Below are 21,806 nucleotides of genomic sequence, written 5' to 3' on the forward strand. Positions count from 1 at the left end.
TACCAAATGTATCCCAACGGGTGAAGGAGGAGATTATGATCCACCATGTCAAACGCACTGGACATATCAAATTGAAGAAGTAACACTTTGTTCCCAGTTGATATTAATTGTTTAAAGTTCGCCAGGAGGGTAACTAATACTGTTTCCGTACTGTACTGTGAACGGAAGCCCATTTGTGAGCTAGGCAACACTTAGTATTTTTCTCTGTAGTTCCATCTCTGAAATAATTCTAGTTTAGTGAGTACTCTTTGAGATCCAACTGATGGCTGAGTTAGTCACTAACTGATTTTGATTTTCTGACAAATAGAAAGCTATTATAAAAGTGTTCATTTGAGTGTTATTTCATAAATACACAGAGGCATATTTTCAAAGCACTTAGATTTCCATAGGTTACTATGGGGCTCATTTTCAGAGCACTTAGAGCTAGATGCACAAAGGTCCCGTTAAGAATCCATCTGCATTTCCAAATCAGTAAAAATTTACCGATTTAGAAACACAGAGGGATTCACAAAGAGAATCACATGCAAATGAGCTGCTCCTTCCTTTTGCGACCCAGCTCATTTGCATGCGATATGGGGGAAGCTAGTCAGTGAGTTGAGCATGTGCAGAACAGTCGCTATGCGTGGCTGCTCTGCGCATGCTACAGACGGCTTTCATACACGCAGTTAAGCTGCGTATATGAAAGCAGTAGATGGAGCCTTTTTTTTGTGTGTGTGTGCAAGCAAGCACAAAAGCGCTTTTTTTTTTTTTTTGATGGACAGACTTGTGTTAGGGCTCCCTGCCTTCCTGCTGCTGGGAAAAAGTGGAAAAAGCCTAGAATATGCTCGTTGCTGCTCTTGGTTCTGGGCTCTGAGGAATCAGCATCAAGGCTTGGTTCCACCCCCAGCTGTTCCTGCTGCTTCTATTGGCCGGCTGACATCCTGGAACGCCCATCTCCCTGAAGATGGACTCTCATTGGCTGGCTGCTGTCCCAACTCCTCCTCCCTGCAGGGCTTCCCTGATGACATCACTCTAGAGCTGTGAGCTGATTGGATCCGAACTTCCTGGTGTCCCCCTGCAGTATTGAGTGGGCGGGACATCCCAGGCTGACACTGTCCAATTGGTTTTGCCCCTCTTTGTTGTGCTACTATGCATGGGGGATGCAGTTTCCAGCCGAGGCTGTTTGACCCTTGTCTTCCTTGCATTTTTGGTGTCACTATTACTTTTATGCTTTACATTTACTGCCCCCCTCCTCCATTTCTTGCCAGTAAAATGTCATTTGAGAAAAGAATCATGGCACGGCTTTCATACACACAAAGAAGCTGCTTGTAAGCCGGTGTACTTTTTTTTTTTTTTTGTGCTCCATCTTCCTGCCTTGTTTCTCCCCTTCTCCTACTTGCGATAATGAAGAACTGGCAGGTCCAGACCTCCCGTTAAAATTTCCACCTGTAAAGGTACAGACTGCTTTAGTGCATGGGGTCGAAAACAGTAGTGCATCGCATTGCATGTACGTTATATTAGTAATTAGCTCATTATAATAGCTTTGCATTCTGTTTTCGTTACCTGCTACCGTGACAAGAAAATAGCTCAGAGAACCCTTTTGTGCATGTCCTGGTTTACTATTTGCGTGCTAAACCGGTTAGAACTAGTTTAAAAACCACGTTGCTGGCTCGTTAAGTTTAGTGCATCTGGCCCTTAGACTTACAAAGTTACTATGGAACTTTGTAAGTCTAAGTGCTTTGAAAACGAGCCCCATAGTAACTCAATAAGTCTAATTGCTTTGAAAATGAGCCTCAATTCTTCTTTGTATAACTTGCAAGATCCCAAACATCATAAAATACTGCAACCTGGTTGCTCGTTTGAACCTGTAAAATTGAGTTGGACAGAATGAATCACTTTCAACTTGAGATAGTTGATGTGAAAACTTAATTCTGTTGCAGACATTGTACCTTGAGTTTGCAGTTGATTGAGATGGACTTCCCATCCTAGACTGGATGCATCTGTTGTTAAGACTGAAGTTGAAGTATGATGGTCATTTTTCTCTGAGTAAATTCTGAGGAGTCACCCACCACTACATTGCACTTACAATTTGCTCTGTAATAGATACCAGAGATTTGAGTGTCTGTGAAATTCTGAAACCATTGCTTCTTTGAAATTGCCATTGTAACTTCTACATGTGTGAATGAGCTATGAGTACTTACATATTAGGCCACTTGGCTGCAATTATATAGCAGCAAGGAATTTTATGAAGTTTTTTGAGATCTCTTTGAGATGTTTTGAACTAAAGTTATTTAATGTTTCTGCTGTTTGTTTTTTGTTAAGACATATATGTATCATCCCTCTGAATAGGAAGGAAGACTGATTTCTCCTTGTTTATTAGGACCCCTAGTGCTGTAAGAAGTTGGACTGGTCTGTGTAATGAAATTAGCCAATCATCCAGGTGTGGTAAAACTGCTATCCATTCTCTGTGTAGTTGGTCTGCGTCTACTGCTACTGCTACACACTTTAAGAAAACCCTTGGAGCTGATGAGAGACCAAAGGTTAGGCCTTTCAATTGGAATTGTAGCTATAACAAGTATTTTCCCCAGATGTGCCAGCTTACATACACTGTTTAATCGAAAGCAACCTCAGTAGCTCCTGAGTATGATCAAATCGGAAGAAACAGCCTTAGAACCCACCTTTACTCTAGTTCAGTTTTCTCAGTGATAGGTTTCACAGGGTGATCACTGGTATAAAAAAACCTCCGCAAAGGATCATCAAAACTCTGTGCTTTGCTGTGTTGTGCTCGTAACCCCCCCCCCCCCCCCCCAAAGTGTGACTTATATATTTAAACCTTAGCTTTCAATCAAAAGTGCTTGGCTATAGACTTCACCATCGAATTGTGGCCAAACATTCGCCCATTGACTTTCAAGGTATGTTAGTCCATTCAGCTCTTCTTCACTCCTAATATTTCAACGTCACAGGGTTCATGAAGTGATATAGAGGCTCATTTTCAAAACACACCTCCTTACAAAATTGCATGTGCTTTGAAAATGAGCACCATTGTCTGTAGCCATGTTTGATGATGATCAGTACTTGTTTGTCTTTTTTTTTTCCCCCCAGTTCCACAAAAAGAGGGTCAGGTAACCACCTACTAGAATACTAGCATGGTCAAAAACAAAAATAGGTCCTGCTTTGGCCTGATGAAACGTAGGCTTTTGTGGTTTCCCATCTCTTGACTTTAGAAATTGGTGATATTGTTGAGGTCTATGAGGTGTTGTATATTGATAGAAAGATATCTGGTTACACCTGTATTGGTGAAAGGGGTTTTGTAAGTCTGATACTCTTGCTTACAGGAAAAATATCTACCCTGGTCAAAATTGTCAGCAGTTAAAGGCTTAATTGTTTATTCAAGGACCATTGCAACACTATCTCTTGAACTTTTTCTCTGAAGGGGTTTTCAATTGTACAGGGTTCATTAGCTATACGCTTGTGGCCAAGCCAGTCGCCTTGTTGATATGGCCATAAATGCCCCATTTTTCTCAGTATTGTATGCATCATAGCCGGAGCAAATTAAGTATTTGGCATATTTCTCCAAATCATCCAGTGAAAAATTATGTTGGTGAATTTCTGCTTTAGAAGTTGAATGAATATATGCCTGCATTTTTTTTTCTCTGAGGTTTTAGAGATACTGAGTCAACATGAACCGATGTGCAGCAATTCTAGCATTTCGCATTGAGTTCTAATAAACTCTCATACCAATGTAATTAGTAATTTTCCTTCTTTCCCTGGGGGAGTATTGGAATAATTCTTTAAATTTCTAAATATTCTTAGTGCCAGTTCTGCTGTAACAGCTTGATGGGGCAGCTGAATATTTCCATGCAGGTTGCACTTAATTCTGTTCCAGGCTCTTTGTAGCTGGTTTAGAAGTGAGTTAGCCATGGTATTTGTATTTGTCCATGCGTATCAAGTAAAACTTCACATAAAGGCAATGTTCTCAGTGCTCCCCAAAAATGTAATTCTTGGGTATGGCTTATCCTGTGTTTGCAAAGTTAACTTCCCAGAGATCTTTTGAAATAATTTGGGATATGCTGTATCTTTTGATGGCTTTGGAGGTGAAGGGTCAGAAGGAATTCCTGGAAAGCCTGCAATATCTGGAATTGGTGAAGGAGATATTTGTGATTCTCTGAAATTATACTTGAAGAACTGGAATCCAAATCCAAATATTGAGTAGGGTAAAGTTGATCTTGTGCCTCTAAATGATTGGACTCCACTGATCCATAATGCTCTTCAAGGAACTTCTTCCAAAGTTCAGCAAGTACAGGATAAGGCTGAGAAGGAAGACATGTGACAAAGCTGGAGCTGAATAAAGGTGCAGAGGAGATGGGCTGATCTTTTCCAAAATGTCTTGAGGAAATGAATGTTTTGACATTAGGCCAACCTTCCCTCTTGACACTGTTGGTGCCAAGCAGTTGAACTCATTTCATTGCCATTTCAAAGAGGATTGAAGGAAGAACCAGCTCTTCCTCCTCCTCAAAGCTGGTAAATCACCTTCAGAGCTAGGGGTATTCCCCATGCTTTGTTTCTGTGCTAGGGAATTGCTCCCTCTTAGTCTGCTTCAGTTTGTGTCAGAGTGATGGAGTCAATTGTTATACTGATGCAACTTGCCTTTTTAGTGGCTTCAGATTTATTTAAGCAGTAGAGGTGCTTTTAAGATGTAAGTATGTGTACTTCTTTAACTTGAACTCACGGGTTTTGGTGATCAGACGACATACAGTGGACATAAAAATCATGTGTGTCCATTGTAGACATTTCATTGTCACAGGATGGGCAAAGTGTGAATCCAAGTTTCAGTTACAGCATTGCAAAGCTAATTAAAAGTAATGAGATCACAGAAAATAAGTATTAATGACAGAGAAACAGTACACGACTGAGGTTTATAGTAACAAGGGGGAAAGATTTTAAGGGAAGGTTTTTTTCTGTTTGTTTTTTGTACCTGGGGGCATCTTCCGGGGCTCCTGGGGCACCTTGGGCTGGCGGCGTAAGGAGGAGGAGGTCCGGGGTTGCTCAGGCCTGAATTTGGGCCAGCTCTTATGGCCGGGGCGGGTCGTCTGTTCTGGGGCGGCGGATTTGGCTGCTCCTGGGTGTTGCGGCTGCATTGGGGCCGTTCTGGTGCTGTTGGCAGGCCGCTCAGGTGAGGATGCCGGTCTTCCGCGGATCCGGGGGTGTCCAGGGTGTTTGGGGGGGGGGGACCTAGAGGGAGAGCGGCAATGTCTGAACCGAGGCTTGCCACCCGGGCGAAACAGCAGGTCAGCAAGGAGAGGTGCTGCAGGAGGCAGTGTCAGCGGTTCTGGGCGCCCGGGGACGGTTGGGCACGTCCCTGTGCGGGGGCGCGGTGAACTGGGGTCCATTCTCGGGGCCGGTTTGGTGCCGGTTAGCAGGCGTTGCCGGGGTTTTCGGTCCTGTCTTAATGCCGGTTGTGGCCGGCGGTGGGGCTTTGGGGAGGCTGGGGAAGTTCGGGGCCGCCCTGATCGGCGGGCATTTTGGGCACTCTCGCGGGTGTCCTTGGGCCAGTGCAGGCTGTGGTGGTTCAGTAGGTTTTTGGGCGTCCAGATGGGCGGAGCAGAGCCGGAGTGTTTTGGTGGCTGGAGGCGTTGCGTGTGCATTCATGTGCGAATTGGTTTTCAACCTGGGAACTCCTGTAGGCCTCACAGAGGCCTGGAGCTCAATTTTTGAACCGGAGTTCCAGTAATTTGATGGTTTTTGGGGCCGTTTTTGTTTGGGCTCCGTTTAAAAAAACAGAATTCCGGGACCGGATCCAGTGGTGGTCATCGCGAAAGGGGAAAATTAGGAACAAGGTAAGGTGTCTTTTGGCCCCAAATTTTAATTGGTTTGTTTTTAAATTGTGAAAGTTGGGTTTTTGATTTTTAAAAATTAAGGGGTTAATGGAATTTGAATTTGGTGTGTGGATTTGGGTTCGGGGGATTTTTTGGAATTTTTATGGCAGGTTAGATTTAGAATTTAAATATTTTTAATGGGTGTTGTGGAAGGGGGGCTTAAAAAAGGGGTTCTTTAAGGGTTAAATGTTTAAATTCGACGGGGTAGGTTCAGAAGAGGTTGATTGAATTTTTGATATTGGTTCTAATTTAATTTGGGATTTTTAAAGGGGTTTTGTGGAAGGAAATGGTAGGGCGGACATTAAAAGTCCAGATTGACACTGACACTGTTGGGGAAACTGTGGGGTACAAATGAGATAATAAATGAAATAAAAGTAGTGATTTTTGAAACCTAAAATCATAATTCGGTAGTGGGTAAGGGATTTAATTGGTGGGAAAAATTTGGGGTAATTAGGGATAAGTTTGAATGGGGTTTTTTGAGTAATTTAGTTTCCCCATAATTTCCTATGGAAAAAATAAAAGAAAAATGGAGATTTCAGTTGGGCTGTGCAGAATTCTGTGGGACAGAAAAAAATGGAATTCTAAAAGTGACTTTTCATTGGCTGGGATGCTTCAGGTGAGCAAGCCAAGGTTCCGTTACCTGGGCAACGGCGCTGTGGGCAGTTGCCAGATGGAGCTGCAGCTGGGAAAGAGAGAGGATGCGAGAAGCTGGATGTCAGTGTCTGTGTGATTGAGAAATTAGGATTTCTTTCTCCTTGAGGGGTGGGAAAGAGTTTAAAATAGCAGGGAATAATTTAAAGTAGGACCATAGTGGGTGTCCCTGCGCGGTTGGTAATTATTTTATGTCTGAAAACAAAAAGGAGGGGGGGGGGTAGCCTGCTGGGTAATTGTGATTGAAGTGTGGTAGGGGCGAAAGGAAAGAACGTGGTGTAAGTGAACCAGATAAAAATTAACTACTTTGATGGTAAAAGTGTGACACTGAGGTGGATAAAAAGAAGATCAGTGTCCAATCTATAGCAGTAAAAAGGGTCACAGGTTCAAATGGTACAATGTTTAGTAAACAGGTATGCTGAGAGAGTGGCTGCAAATGGAACTGAGTGAAAGAGTTGCAGGACCACTCCTTAGAGTAGGGTCACAATAGAATAGCATAGGTTTTGCAAGAGAGAGGAATTTACTTATATTTTGTTTTAGCTAATACCTAACCACAGTTTTGATATCATAAAATGTAATGTCACCAGATTGAGAGCATTTCACTAAGATAGGGAGAAAGGGTTTTGCCTCCCATTTTAGTTGATTTAGAAAGGTTTAGGTGGAAGAAGAAGAATACAGAAGACAGCGCATCTCGAAGGCTGGGCCCCCATGCAAGCAAGCAAGCAAGCCAGGAGTCACGCTTCCTCAGCTAAGTGGCATTTGCCCCACAATAGTCAATAGAGACTGAAGCGGGTAGTGAATCACATACTGAAAATAAAAGTGGTTTCACAGAGAGAAAGAGAGAAAAGAAAATATACTTACCGGGTTGTTGATCCGAGCTGGGAATTGCCTGAGAAAAGCTGAGGTTCTTTAAAACAAAAAGTTGTTGACAAAGAATCAAAATCCTTTATAGGGTCAAAATAAACAAAGTTGCAGAGGTTTTAAATTTGTGAAAGTAAATGAAAATACACGAGATAGGGACAGTTACTTATCTGATGGAGATGAAGGGTTGAGTTGAATCCTGTGGAGAAGAGTAGGAGGTTAAATGAGAGTCGCAACATGTTAAACCTTGCATTATTATACTCTTGAGTATTGTTAGTTAAAGTTTAGAAACGTTGTTCATTCACTGTTCAGTTATACATGCTGATAAAATGCAGAGGTTAGTACTGGATATATGTATAGGGTAAAGTATTAAAACATTAAATGTTCTCTAACTAACTGAAGAGTGAACTGGTGTGCTTCATCAAAATCTGAGAAAAATCCTTACATTTAGATTATTTTCCTCTCTTGTCCTTCGAAGGCACGAGACGAGGTTAGTGTATTTTGTCCCCTCTCCACACCGGGGTGCTGGTTCCTGGGAGCCATGACTACTAACAACGGGCGGACCAGAACCCAGTGCTTAGCAGACATTATACCCCGAGTGGGGAAGGGGTACATTATCACGGATAAATGACTGCAGTTCACAGTTAATGCCAGTAGCTAGCATGGGACCTCGTTTACAAGTGTAGACTTTCTTTAACTTTGTTGTACTTTGGTTACCATCATGTGATGCCAACACCATCTATATAGCTGCATAGATCTTAGCTGTCCATGGAAAAATGCTGTAACTAAAATGCAATCCCAAGTTTAGGGAGAACTGTGTTAATTGCTGGGTCTTATCATTATTACTCTGGTCATGTTAGCATAATGATCTATGTTTTAAAATTTTTATTCTAAAAGACTTTTCTCAGTTTATATAAACAAGACTTAGCTAAATTGTTTTTCCTTTTGTTTTCAGGATGGCACCAAACAAAACGAGAACGAAAGAAAACTGTATCTTTTAGTAGCATGCCAACAGAAAAGAAGATCAGCAGTGCAAGTGACTGTATTAATTCAATGGTTGAAGGTTCTGAACTGAAAAAAGTGCGATCTAATTCCAGAGTTTATCATAGATACTTCCTTTTAGATGCTGATATGCAGTCACTTCGATGGGAACCTTCAAAAAAGGATTCTGAAAAAGCAAAAATTGATATTAAATCAGTTAAAGAAGTACGAACTGGAAAAAACACAGATATTTTTCGCAGCAATGGAATTTTTGATCAGATATCTGAAGACTGTGCTTTTTCTATTATATATGGCGAGAACTATGAATCACTAGATCTTGTTGCTCATTCTGCAGATGTGGCCAATGTTTGGGTTACAGGTTTACGATACCTGATTTCTTATGGAAAGCATACTCTGGATATGATAGAAAGTTGCCAGGACAACATGAGGACTTCATGGATTTCGCAAATGTTCAGTGTGACTGATGAAAATAATTTGGGACACATAGCCTTATATAGAGCTGTACAGTTAATGAAAGGCTTGAATCCTGGTTTAAAACATAATAAAGTTGAGCTAAAATTCAAAGAATTGCATAAATCTAAAGATAAAGTTGGCAGTGCAGTTACAGAAGAGGAGTTTAATGAAGTTTTTCATGAGCTCTGTACTAGACCAGAGATATATTTCTTGTTGGTCCAATTTTCAAGCAATAAGGAATTTTTAGATGCTAAGGATCTTATGATGTTTTTAGAAGCAGAACAGGGTATGGCACATGTCACTGAAGAGATAAGTCTTGATATTATCCACAAATATGAGCCATCAAAAGAAGGCCAAGAAAAGGGCTGTCTTTCCCTAGATGGTTTTACTAATTACTTAATTTCATCAGATTGTTCCATATTTGATCCAGAACATAAAATGGTTTGTCAGGACATGAAACAGCCTTTATCACACTATTATATAAATGCATCTCACAATACTTACCTGATAGAAGACCAGTTCCGAGGCCCATCTGATATCACAGGATATATCCGTGCACTTAAAATGGGTTGCCGGAGTGTTGAGTTGGATGTATGGGATGGTCCAGACAATGAACCTGTAATTTACACTGGCCATACTATGACATCACAAATAGTCTTCCGCAGTGTGATTGATATTATTAACAAATATGCATTTTTTGCTTCAGAGTTTCCATTGATTTTATGTTTAGAAAATCACTGTTCAGTTAAACAACAGAAAGTTATGGTTCAGCATATGAAGAAAATTTTAGGAGATAAGCTATATACAACGCCTCCAAACATTGAAGACACCTATCTGCCTTCTCCTGAATTTCTAAAAAGGAAAATATTACTTAAAGCAAAAAAACTTCCTGCAACTTGCGGACTAGAGGGGGATGTTACAGATGAAGATGAAGGGCTAGAAATGTCACAAAAAATGGGGAAAGATAGCGGTGACCAACCAAATGTAATTGTAGTGAAACAAATTCAACTTTGCAAAGAGCTTTCAGACTTGGTAGGCATTTGTAAATCAGTTCAGTTCACAGAATTTCAAGTTTCATTTCAGAATCAGAAATACTGGGAAATGTGTTCATTTAATGAAGTGGTTGCTAGTAAATATGCCAATGAAAACCCAGGGGACTTTGTAAATTATAACAAACGTTATCTTGCCAGGGTTTTTCCCAGTCCTATGAGGATTGACTCGAGTAACATGAATCCTCAGGATTTTTGGAAATGTGGCTGCCAGATAGTGGCAATGAACTTTCAGACACCTGGATTAATGATGGACCTTAATATTGGTTGGTTTCGACAGAATGGTAATTGTGGCTATGTTCTTCGACCTGCCATCATGCGAGAAGAAGTGTCATTCTTTAGTGCAAATACAAAAGATTCTGTCCCTGGTGTTTCACCTCAGCTTCTCCACATTAAGATCATTAGTGGGCAAAACTTTCCTAAACCCAAGGGCTCTGGAGCCAAAGGTGATGTTGTGGACCCTTATGTGTATGTAGAGATTCATGGAATACCTGCAGATTGTGCAGAACAAAGGACAAAAACAGTACATCAAAATGGAGAGAATCCTATGTTTGATGAAAGTTTTGAATTTCAAATAAACTTACCTGAGTTAGCCATGGTACGATTTGTGGTGCTAGATGATGATTACATTGGGGATGAATTTATTGGGCAATACACAATTCCTTTTGAGTGTTTACAGACAGGTTATCGCCATGTTCCATTGCAGTCTTTAACAGGAGACATTTTAGCACATGCTTTTTTGTTTGTACATGTGGCTATTACTAACAGAAAAGGTGGAGGCAAGCCTCATAAGCGTGGCCTTTCAGTGAGAAAAGGAAAGAAGTCCAGGGATTATGCCTCTTTGAGAACATTGTGGATTAAAACTATAGACGAAGTGTTTAAGAATGCCATCCAGCCTATAAGGGAAGCTACAGATGTACGAGAAAATATGCAGGTATGTGTTTTAAAAGATAAAATGCCAAGTTTAATTTTCTGCTGTATTGATTGCAGTTGGTATACATTTGGAGAGTTCTATTCCTAATTTTAGCTGATAAATACAGATTGGGGGTTTTAATAGTATGGAGGGGAGGGGCTTTTTTTTTTTTGTTCTTTCTTTAGAGCAATATTTGGAATATGTCTGCATTAATGTACTATCTGATCACTTGCACTGAGTAACTTACAATACTTTGTGTGTGTTTGTTTTGCACTACATTAATATAAGGTATTTTAAGGGCATAGGGTGATTAAGCAGATTTGGAACTGCAATAATATTGTGTAAGCAAAAGATACTTTGTGTATGTTTGTTTTGCACTACATTAATATAAGGTATTTTAAGGGCATAGGGTGATTAAGCAGATTTGGAACTGCAATAATATTGTGTAAGCAAAAGATAAGTGTAAGTCATAGTTGTACTTGTTGTAGGAGTTGGAGTACAGTAAAGGTCTTGCTGTATTTACCTGTAGCTGTGAGTGTTCTTTTTGAATGTATTTGATTTGCAGCTTAAGATATGTTTGATTAACACACATTGAATACACTAAGTTCTACTTTTATGCAATATCCTCAGAGATCAAAATCACTATATTTGCTTTTTACAGAATCATGGCTATTAGATACAAATATTGTTTTACATCATTGATGGCTAATTATGACTCTTTTGTCTGAAGGGCAGGAGAAGGGGTCCGGTTATATCTAGCAAAAAAAAAAAAAAAATATCTAAGAAAAAAGATTTCTTGCTCTTCAGTTAAAAGAACATGGAGATGTTTTATACTGTGGAGGCATTGTTGGTAGGTAATACATATGCTGATTTTTGTTTGATTTATTGTTCAACTTGTGTAAATGAGGGTTTAATCTCAAAACTTGTAAGTGGCTTAATGAGTACAAGGAATAGTTCAGGTACAGGCCTTGACAAATTCCTTTTTCAATCACTCCTCCAGTCACTCATTACCCCAACCAAAGTCAAGAACAAAGGAGGGAAGGGCCTTCTCCCTTTGGGGGCCTAATTTACAACTGTTTTTCCCAGTCTCTTTCCATCAGAAAAGCAAGCCTAGTAAACTAGGCTCCTAATGCACCACTGCACAGCGCTGCCAGAGCCGTTTCACCAGGCATGCTGTCAGCAGCAAGCCAGTGCCCCTTGATAACTAAACCAAAGAAATAATTTTTGGTTAAGCTGTTAAGAGTAGCATAGGATCTCCAGCAGTCTCTCTCCTTCTCTTTCTCTTTCATCACTACTGTCCTGCCCCTCTTTGTCACCCCTTTTTCTCTCATCCCCATCCCTTCTCCTTTCTCATATTTCAGCCTTCCTATCCTGTCCGCCTTCATTGTCCTCCTCTTATCTCTTCAACCTTCCTTCTCAAGCCTTCTGTTTCATTTCTCTCATTCCCTCTGTCGTCTTCCACAATCTCACGCTTCCTAGTCCTCCGTAACTCATTGGGCAGGTTCTAGGAGGGGCAGGACTTTCTTCCTTCATTTCTTATAGCTACCTTGTGCGATTAGTTTTGTTTTTCTTTTCCCCCTTTTTTCCCTTTTATTTATTCTTTTCTTCCATTTCTCTCCTTTTTATGCTTGACATTTCAGTTTCTCCTTCTAGTCTTTGCTTTTTCTGTTCATTTTTCCTCTTTCTCCACTTACTGTTTTTTTTTTTTCTTCCCTTCTTTGTCTTTCCTTTTCCCTTTTCTTTCATACTCCTTTTTTCTCTTTTAAAGAATACTCCCTCCTTTTGCTGTCGTAATCATTGGTGGATTGACCCAAAGTACTGGGTGGGGTCGGGGTGATTTTTTTTTCCTGGTTTCCTTGTGCTTCAACCCAGCCTGCAGGAAAAAAAAAGAAACTAAAAACAAACAAAATAAAAGGGGGGGGGGGGGGGGAGTTTAGTGCTTGTGAACTGCTCCAGCAGGACTGAAGTCTTTGTTCTCCTCCTGCCACCTTTTCAGCACAAACTTCCTGTACTGATAACAGGGAATCAGAGCCCATGCATTTTATTAGCATTTTATTTGCATTTTTTTGCTACCTCTGGTGGCATTGTGGCCAGTTTTCAGTTTTTGAGACTTCCGGCAACATTCGGTCCACCGGGGTATTCTTCAGTTCCTGATAGGGCAGTCTGCCTCTGGGCCTAATGTTCTCCTGTTCTTGTTTAGCTGCTGCCAAAACAGGTCTTCCTGTTCACGGTGTGACACAGCTGAAGATTGTCATGTGGTGCAGCAGCTCTGGAGCTGGTCATATAATCTCAAGTCTTCTGAGACTTGAAACCACAAGAGTAGCAGAGAGTTTTGCATCATGTGGCTAAAACTTGAGCTGAGGTATGCTGTGCAAAGGACTATCTGTTTGATGGTGCAATTAAAGAACATATAAAATAAACTATAAGAAGAACACAAAATCCTAGGCTCCAGGATACAGTTTCTAGGCACCATAGTGATCTGGTGCCCAGGATTTGTCAAACCCTGTATTAGTGGTATTTAGGAATTTTCATTTGCATTTATTGAACACTCCGTTGAATATTGCTACTGATGGCTATAACAGCATGGCAGCTTTGGATTTTCATTAGATTTGATGAGTAGGTGAATTTACAAAGAGGCAGATTTTGGATTTTTCTTCCCTCAAAATAGAATTTGTCTGGTGTAATTTCTTCTTTATCTATATCTCTAGTCCCACGGACTGCCCATTTTATGTTAAGTTTTAATTATTTATTCATCTTTAAAAAAGGATTTATGTTACATGTGGAATTTTAGTAAATTTGCAAGAGATTTTGGTTCAAAGTTAACAAAAAAACAACCAACCGTAACTTGATTTTTCTGAGCCAGAAAATAACATTCATCTATAGTCATCCACTACACAGAAAGTGGTTGATTCCTCAGTTGCAGTTCACATTAATCAGAAAGTACATGATTCTTCTTGATTTAATGAAATTTCAAAAAGTGTGATTTTTGTTAGGCTGAAAGGCATTGGTGGTTGTTTACAGTGTGGGCTTGAGAAAATGGCCTTTGACTTGATTATAGCTGAGTAACATTAGCTTATTGATTCAGTGCTTTTACATGTAAGATGCAAACAACTGTATATTGGCCTTTTGAGCTGTTTGCTTTGGTTCAGTGTCTAACCTGGTGTTCTGTTGTCCCTAATGACTATTGTGGACCCTGTGTCAATTGGTTCTTCATTTGTTCAAAAAGTTGAAGGTTTGCAGCTACAATGGAGGAATGAAGTATGTATTCCTGGGACATCTAGTGTGATGGCACCATTTCTGTTATCTGTATTTCATACTATGGGTGTTGACTCAATGTGTAAATTAATTAAAGGTTTCTTTATCATCTGGGGTGTACCAACCTGGATAAGTGGGTGTTATACCTTCTTACCAGCAGATGGACTTAGAGAAAAACTAGTCTCTTCCAGTGAACTCACCAGTTTTAAGGGTTGGCGCTTGATAGAAAACTGCAGCAGATGGAAGGTTGTTTAGGCTGGTGCTCCTGCTCACTGGGCTAGCTTTCAGCTCTGCAGGAAGAAGTTGGTGAAGGACATGGTTGAGGCTTGGCCTCTCCATCTCTTGGATCTCAAGAACAGGGTTCCCAGTGCACACCTTTGTCTTGCTGTCATCTAATAGGCATAGGCTGTTGTAGAGCAGTCTGCTGCTGTGAGTGCTGACAGACCCTTAAGCAGAGTTCCTTTCAGGGCCCTTGGTGGTGCTGGAGGTCCCAGGCCTGTCCTAGATGGTTCCAGTAGGGGGCAGACTGGCTCTCTTCTGCCATGAGTGGGCCTGCTTCACCTCAGATCAGTGGGTGCTAGTGGTGGTCAAGCGGGGTTATTTCCTGGAATTGGATCGATCTGACCCTGACACCCTTCATGGTGTCTCGCTATAGCTCATAGTAAAAGTGCTAGGATGTTACTCATATGCTACAAAGCATCTCATCAACCTGGGGGTGGTGGAGCCCATTTAGGCGGTGGAGCAGGCTTGGAATGTATATTTTGTGGTACCAAAGAAAGGAGGTTCCTTTCATTCCATCCTGGACTTCAAAGGGGTGAATGCTTGACCTGGGTGCAGCATTTCCAGATGGAGATACTCCACTCTGTGATCGTCTCTGTTCAGGGCGAGTTCTTGCCCTCCTTAGACATCACAGAGGCATACCTGCACATTCCCATTGGGGACCGTCACAAGAGGTATCTCCACTTTTGTATACTGGGGTATCATCATCAGTTTCATGCCCTTCAATTTGGGCTGGCTATTGCACCCTGCACTTTTTCCAAGATGGTGGTGGTGTACTTAAAGTACCAGGAATTCAGGTCCATCTTTATCTGGAAGATTGGTGAGTCGAGCCAGCTCGATGTTAGAGGCCACCTTGGTGACCTCTCAGGTCATTTTCCCTATTCAAGACTGTGGGCTGGGTTGTATTACCTTAATTGTGCCATTATTCCTTCCCAAAGTCAGGAGATGGGAGTCTGGTTTGACATGGCCTGAGGGATGATTGGGCGGCCAAGCTTATAATAAGCTTATTTAGTGCTTTGAGAACAAAGATGATATGATTGCATTTAAGAGGACCAAGAACTTAAGACATATTAGCACCATCTGCCTTTCAGATTTCACGTAAAATAGATACAGTCTGGAGTAATTTTCCATGTCTAAATTGCTCAGTTTGTCACATTAATCAAAAACCAAAATGTTTTGTTCATCCCCTGACTAGAGACAGATACGAACTCCGACAGTATTCAAACTGTAAAACCACACATGTCATCTGCGTAGTTGTTTGCCCATGTAAGCTACTTTATATTGGAAAAACAAAAAGGTTACTAAAGTGTATAATTGAACATCGTAGCGCCATAAAAAGAAATATATCTGAGAAACCATTGGTAGAACACATGGAATATAAAGGGCATATATTTGATGAACTGAGATTCACAGTATTGTGCAAGATAGTGCCCCATTGGAGAGGAGATATAGATAGGATTTTATTGCAAGAGGAGCAGAAAATTAAATCATTTTTAACTACGTCACTGTAACACCTAAAGGGTTTAACCAGGAATCAGATTTTTATGTATCCTTTGTGAACACTGAAAAGGAGTTCTTTTCAATAAATGATTATGTATCTCTGTCATTCTTATATTTTGGTTATTTCATATGGTTTGGATTATTTTAACTTAAATTTATTGCATTCAGTTTTAATTATTTATTGACTTGTTTATTTATATGTTCTTATTTCCATTCATATTGTATCAATGTTAGTCTTTATATATTTTTATACAAATTAGATGAAGGTATTGAATGTTTATATGATCATTTAAAGCAAAGCCAACCCTTTGCAACATCAATTGAGCCTATCATGAAACAATTATTTCTTTCACTGCATGATGATTTTTGTATCACTGAAATGCATAAAAATGGCTGCTAGAGAGCATTGGTATTTTTGAGAATCAAATCGCGATTAGAAGTGCAAAACACAGCGTTTTCGGAGAAAAATGAGCATTTCCAGGTAGGCACACAGTGCTTCATTGATTTTCATCCTTAATTTGCCATTTTAAAGCGATTGTTTTTCCTGTGTTTTTCGCTGGTTTTAGGTATTTTGAATGTGTGGTATTGAGTGCTCCTTAGTTTAGGATTTTATTATTTAAGCAGTTTTTATTTGGTTTGGGTTTTTTTTATAACACATCTTGGATTGATGAAGTGTATTTTAAGTAATTTTGCTGTTAGGTTGACTTTTGACCCAACAGGAAATAAAAGCAATTGTAGTAAAAGAGAAACAGATTCCCTGTGTCATTCTGTATGATGAAATTGCTGTTTCTCACTAAGAAGAGGTGCTACGCTGTAAGTATTACACAATTTCTTTTAAAACTGATTTAAGGTAATTTGAGAATAATCTGATACACTTATTGTATCCCTTAGGCAGTTGGATTTGTTTTTAACTATTTGGGGAAAGTTGTTCCTATTCCCCAGTAGGTATGTGCTCCCTTTCAGTGTCAATCTCTCTGTTTGTTAAGAATGTACACTCTAATTGCTATGGTTTATAAAGATACTGTATATCACATAGACACTGCACCATAGTGATAGAGTGAATATGATATGACTATAAAGTGCTCACATATGTATTAACTAAGTTTGTTTTACACTATCACTGTAATAATGTCTGTCCCATTATACATGTTTTTTTTTTTCAATTGAGCTAGTTGGATGTTTTTATTAAGATTAATTGTGTTGTTTAATATAATTTTTGATATTTATATTATATGGTTCAAGTATTGGTTTTTATGATTTCTGTGATTTTAAGGAGACTGTTTGAATATTAGTTTCTACTACTCTAGTACTAAGTACTATTCATGGTATCCAAGTATGATCTTCTTGGTGCTGTCTGGTGCTCCCCTTGAGTCATTGAGGGCAGCTACAATTAAGGACCTTACTTTGAATGCTGTGTTTCTCATGACGATTACTTTGGCCAGAAGAGTTTCTGAGCTTCAGACTCTGTCTTGTTGGGACCCGTATCTTTCCTTCTTGGAGGATTTGATATCCATTTGCATGGTTCTCTCCTTTCTTCCTAAAGTCATTTCATTTTTCCATGTACACCAGGAGGTGTGTTTGCCTTCCTTTGTGGATGAGGGTTCCAGTGCCTTAGCTTGGAGTCTGCATAAGCTGGATGCTCGCAGTACGTTGCTATGCTATTTGAAGGAGACAAATGAGTGTTGTGTTTCTGATCATCTTTTTGTACTGGCCCACAGACCTTGGAAGGGTCAGGCAGCTTCCAAGGCCTCTATTTCTAGTTGGGTCAAGGAGGCTGTTGAGGCCACTTAAATTTGTAGGAACCAGGGGAATCCACCCACATTGAAGGCACACTTGACAGAGGCTCAGGTGACCTCCCGGGCGGAAGCTTGGGTTGTCTCTCCAGAAGAAACTTGCTGGGTGGCAACGTGGTCTTCGCTTCATTCCTTTGCAAAATATCACAGGCTAGACATGGTGGCCAGAACCTCCTTGGACTGTGGCAGAGCTGCCATTTGGGGAGCCTTGTCTTCCCCCTCTCTGTAATTCTGCTTGGGTACACCCCATTCAGCCAGGATGGTATGGCCCCAAATGTAAAGGAAGTGTCACTTAGTCAAGGTACTATTCTGGGACCTGCCCTCAGAAGACTAAGGCCCGAGCTCTCAGGGTGCTCTGCTCTTTCCCATTCAGTAAAAGAAATTAAAAAAAAATAGAGTGAGAATGAATCAAATCTGCAAATGCAGGGTAGTGAGGTCCACAGATGTGGCGATGCTCGCTAATCTTTACAGCTGCAGTGGTTATAGGGCATGGGTGTACTTTATAAGGGATTTTCTGCTGCTTTGGCAGTTGCTTACTGGAGTTTTCCACAGAGCACTACCCTTATATTGCTGAGTTTGCAGGACAAGATTAGTTTTTCTCTATCTCCATCTGCTGATAGGATTGGGTAACACATTCTTGTTCAGAACAGTGTAGCCTGATTAAAGGAGTGAAAATGAACGCATAATTTCATTTTCATAGATATAAATCCCACATAATAGAAGCTAGGAAAGTTCATCATACAACACTGATAAACATATTTCTGATTATAATGTTTAAAACTGTGAGAACATTTGTCAGACTAAAAATTTAGTTGATCCTTCCATTTCATCAGCTGTACATACAACACTGGTACGTGCTATATTTTTTCTTTCAGAACTTCTGTTAGGATAAAGGGTAATTCTGAGGCCGAGATATAATGTACGCAGACAGTTTCTGGTATATCTGCAGATAATCTTTGGGAGGATTTTCTTCCCTTGGATATAACAGTGGTTCAGAAGCTACTAAAGAGATTTTTAAAATCTTATTGTGATCTAGATGAATGTCCTTCTTACATATTGGACACTGCTCCTCCATTCTTCATAGTGGCGCTACTTATTATTCTGAAATAAATGTTTGTGGTGAATTTTTGGACTTAATGGGTTGCATATTGTTAATCACAGTTTTCAGGAGTTCTCCCCCCCCCCCCCCCCCCGTGTACTCACAAATTACAGATTAATAGCCAATATTCCCATTTTTACAAAAATTGCAGAGAAAATTGTAACCCAACAGTTGGAAGACTATTTGGAGTTTCATAATATTCTTTCTGAAACATAGGTTTTCACTCAGGATTTAGCACAGAAACACTGCTTGGCTTACTGAGATAAAAAAGTTTATTGTCAAAACGTCTTCAGACTTTGCTTCTTCAGTTAGATTTGTCATTGGCATTTTGCCTTGTTGATCATTTGGTGATTTGCAGTATATCAAATGTAATAAAATAAACGATAGAGTGAAAATGGTATTACCCGGGGGAGGGAGGTGGTGGTATCGAGTTAGTTTGAAGGGTTTCTGTGAAACAGGTCCTAAGGGTAAAATTGGGTAGTAGGATTTCTGACCCCTGGAAGATAGTATGGAGTGCCACAGGGGTTACCTCTGTCTCCTATACTTTTTAATGTCTTAGGGCTTATTTTACAAAGCCGCGCTAGCGATTCCCGTGTGGCAAATTAGAGGAAGCCCATAGGAACTGAATGTGCTTCCGCTTATTTGCCACAATGAGAATCGGTAGCACGGCTTTGTAAAAGAGGCCCTTAATTTCTACTCTTGAAAAGCAAATTCACTCTTTAGGAATAAGTGTCTATACCTATACCTAAGCTGATATTACTCTGCTTATTCAGTTTCTTTTGTGCTTAGATAAGGTCATGACTTCAACTCTGTTTTGAAAGGGTAAAACAGTCGGCTAACCAATATTGTCTTCCTTTGGATACACTTATGATTCAAAATAAGAAATTTATTGTGGAGATTTAGGAGTGGTTCAAGATTCTAATTTATCTGTGGTATCTCAACTAATGTGGTTTGAAAAGTGCTTCTTAAGGCAATTGAAAACATATAAAAAAATGTTGTAATTATTTTAAAATCCATCATTCAAAAGATACTATCACCGTTAGATTATTGCAACTTAATTTTGCTTGGTTGCTCACTTTAAAAAATTGATTACAGATTCTCAGAATACAGTGGTAAGGTTGATATGTACTGCGTATCAGTTTGATAGAGCAACTTCTGCAGGGCTGGCTTAAGAATTGGACTAAAGGTGAGGCAGTGGCTCAGAGCGCCAGCAATAAAAGTATCAAAATCTCTACCCTCTGATTTCACCTGGTCTAATGGTTAGACCTTCTTTTCCTTTCCTCCTTGTTGACTTAATCTACAAGCCCATTTTTTTCAAAATGCTCACTATGATATTTAAAATCTGTAGTTTAGCTCCAGGCTATTCAAGATGTTTTGTGTTGCTGCCCTCCTCAAATAGGTCTAAATGTACAAAAATTCCTCTGTCATCTTTTTTCCATCTGTGAAATCTTTGAGATTTAAGAGAATTTACATGTTCACATTTTCTTATCGAACAGTAATGTGCTGGAATGCTTTCCTTCTTGATATTGGATCAGAAATACATTAATAAGTTTTAGGAAGAAATTGAAAACGTTTTTGTTTAAGAAATGTATGAAATGATGGGCACTATGATCTAATCTACTATTATTGTATTACTAGTAAAAAAGGCCCGTTTCTGACCCAAATGAAACGGGCGCTAGCAAGGTTTTCTTCATTGAGCAGTTGCCTGTGAGGTGCGATGCCCCCCCTCCCGGCACCTTCCCACCCACGGCGATGCATCTGGCCGCAGCCATCCGACCCACCGTGCCCATCGCACCCACCTTCGCGTTGGTTTGGCGGCGGGGGACCCGGAACCCTGCCACCACAAGTCCTGTGTGCTGAGTACGGCGTCATCGTCGGCATTGGTAGCTGTGCAGGGCGGAGTTCTGTGCGTCTGACGTCCTGCAAGTGCAGGACGTCAGACGCACAGAAGCCCTGCCTCCACAGGCTAGGAACGCCGAAGATGACGCCGTAGTGAGCAGACAGGGCTTGTGCTGGCAGGGTTTCGGGTCCTCCACCGGCAAAGCAACGCAAAGGTGGGTGTCTCAGGAGGGGGTTGTTGCGGGGGGGGGGGGGGTGCTGGAGGTCCTTGTGTTGAGCTGCAGCTTTAGGGGGGGGGTCAACCGTTTGTTTAGGTGATTTTTTTTTCCTGCCCTCGACGTCATGACGTTTGACACGAGGGCGGGGCACGGGTCTGTGGGGTGGCTTCACCACCATGAATCCACGAACCGTTCTGGGAGACTGACTGACTTCAGTGACGTCAGTGTCCTCAGAACGTTGAGGTTGCTTTTTATTATAGTAGATGACCATAAAAGTACTGTAAGATCTGCTAGGGTTGCCTAGTTATCTGCACAGAACTGTTTGGCTTGTAGTAGAATATGAGCTGAATAATGTAGTCCGCTTTGTTGAACCCACAGAAAGGTGGTATATCAAATCCATGACCCTTTATTGTATGTTACAGTGAATCAATGTAGGTATACTGTACCTGTTGGAGCTGCTTCTCCCATAGAAATGTATTGGGGCATTTTTGGAGGGAGTTCATTTCTCTTCTGTCCCACACCGCCACACTTTCTCTACATATAATCTTTGTCCTAGTAAATATAAGGTATATTTACTCTGTTTATATTTACCAGTACTTTAGATCCAGGACAAAAAATGATAAATTTGATTTCAACTCCACAGCCCTGGTGGTGAGGGGCAGAAGAGAAATGAACGCCAAAATGCCCCAGTACATTTCTATGGGAGAAGCAGCTCCAACAGGTACAGTATACCTACATTGATTCACTGTAACATACAATAAAGGGTAAAGGGTCATGGATTTGATATACCACCTTTCTGTGGGTACAACCAAAGCGGATTTCATTATTCAATGGAGTGGAGGAGTGGCCTAGTGGTTAGGGTGGTGGACTTTGGTCCTGAGGAACTGAGTTCAATTCCCACTTCAGGCACAGGCAGCTCCTTGTGACTCTGGACAAGTCACTTAACCCTCCATTGCCCCATGTAAGCCGCATTGAGCCTGCCATGAGTGGGAAAGCACAGGGTACAAATGTAACAAAAACAAGCCAAACAGTTATGTGC

General features: G+C 40.6%; 1 protein-coding gene across 1 annotated transcript in view; it reads left to right on the forward strand.

The window, feature by feature from the left end:
• Nucleotides 1-21,806, forward strand: part of LOC115469873 (inactive phospholipase C-like protein 2) — a 144,741-nt gene that overhangs the window by 12,341 nt on the left and 110,594 nt on the right. The window contains 2 exon segments of the mRNA XM_030202623.1: nt 8,323-8,332; nt 8,335-10,805. Coding sequence (XP_030058483.1) covers nt 8,323-8,332; nt 8,335-10,805 — 2,481 coding nt within the window.

Source organism: Microcaecilia unicolor, chromosome 1 (genome assembly GCF_901765095.1).
Source record: "Microcaecilia unicolor chromosome 1, aMicUni1.1, whole genome shotgun sequence".
NCBI classification, from domain to species: Eukaryota; Metazoa; Chordata; class Amphibia; order Gymnophiona; family Siphonopidae; genus Microcaecilia; species Microcaecilia unicolor.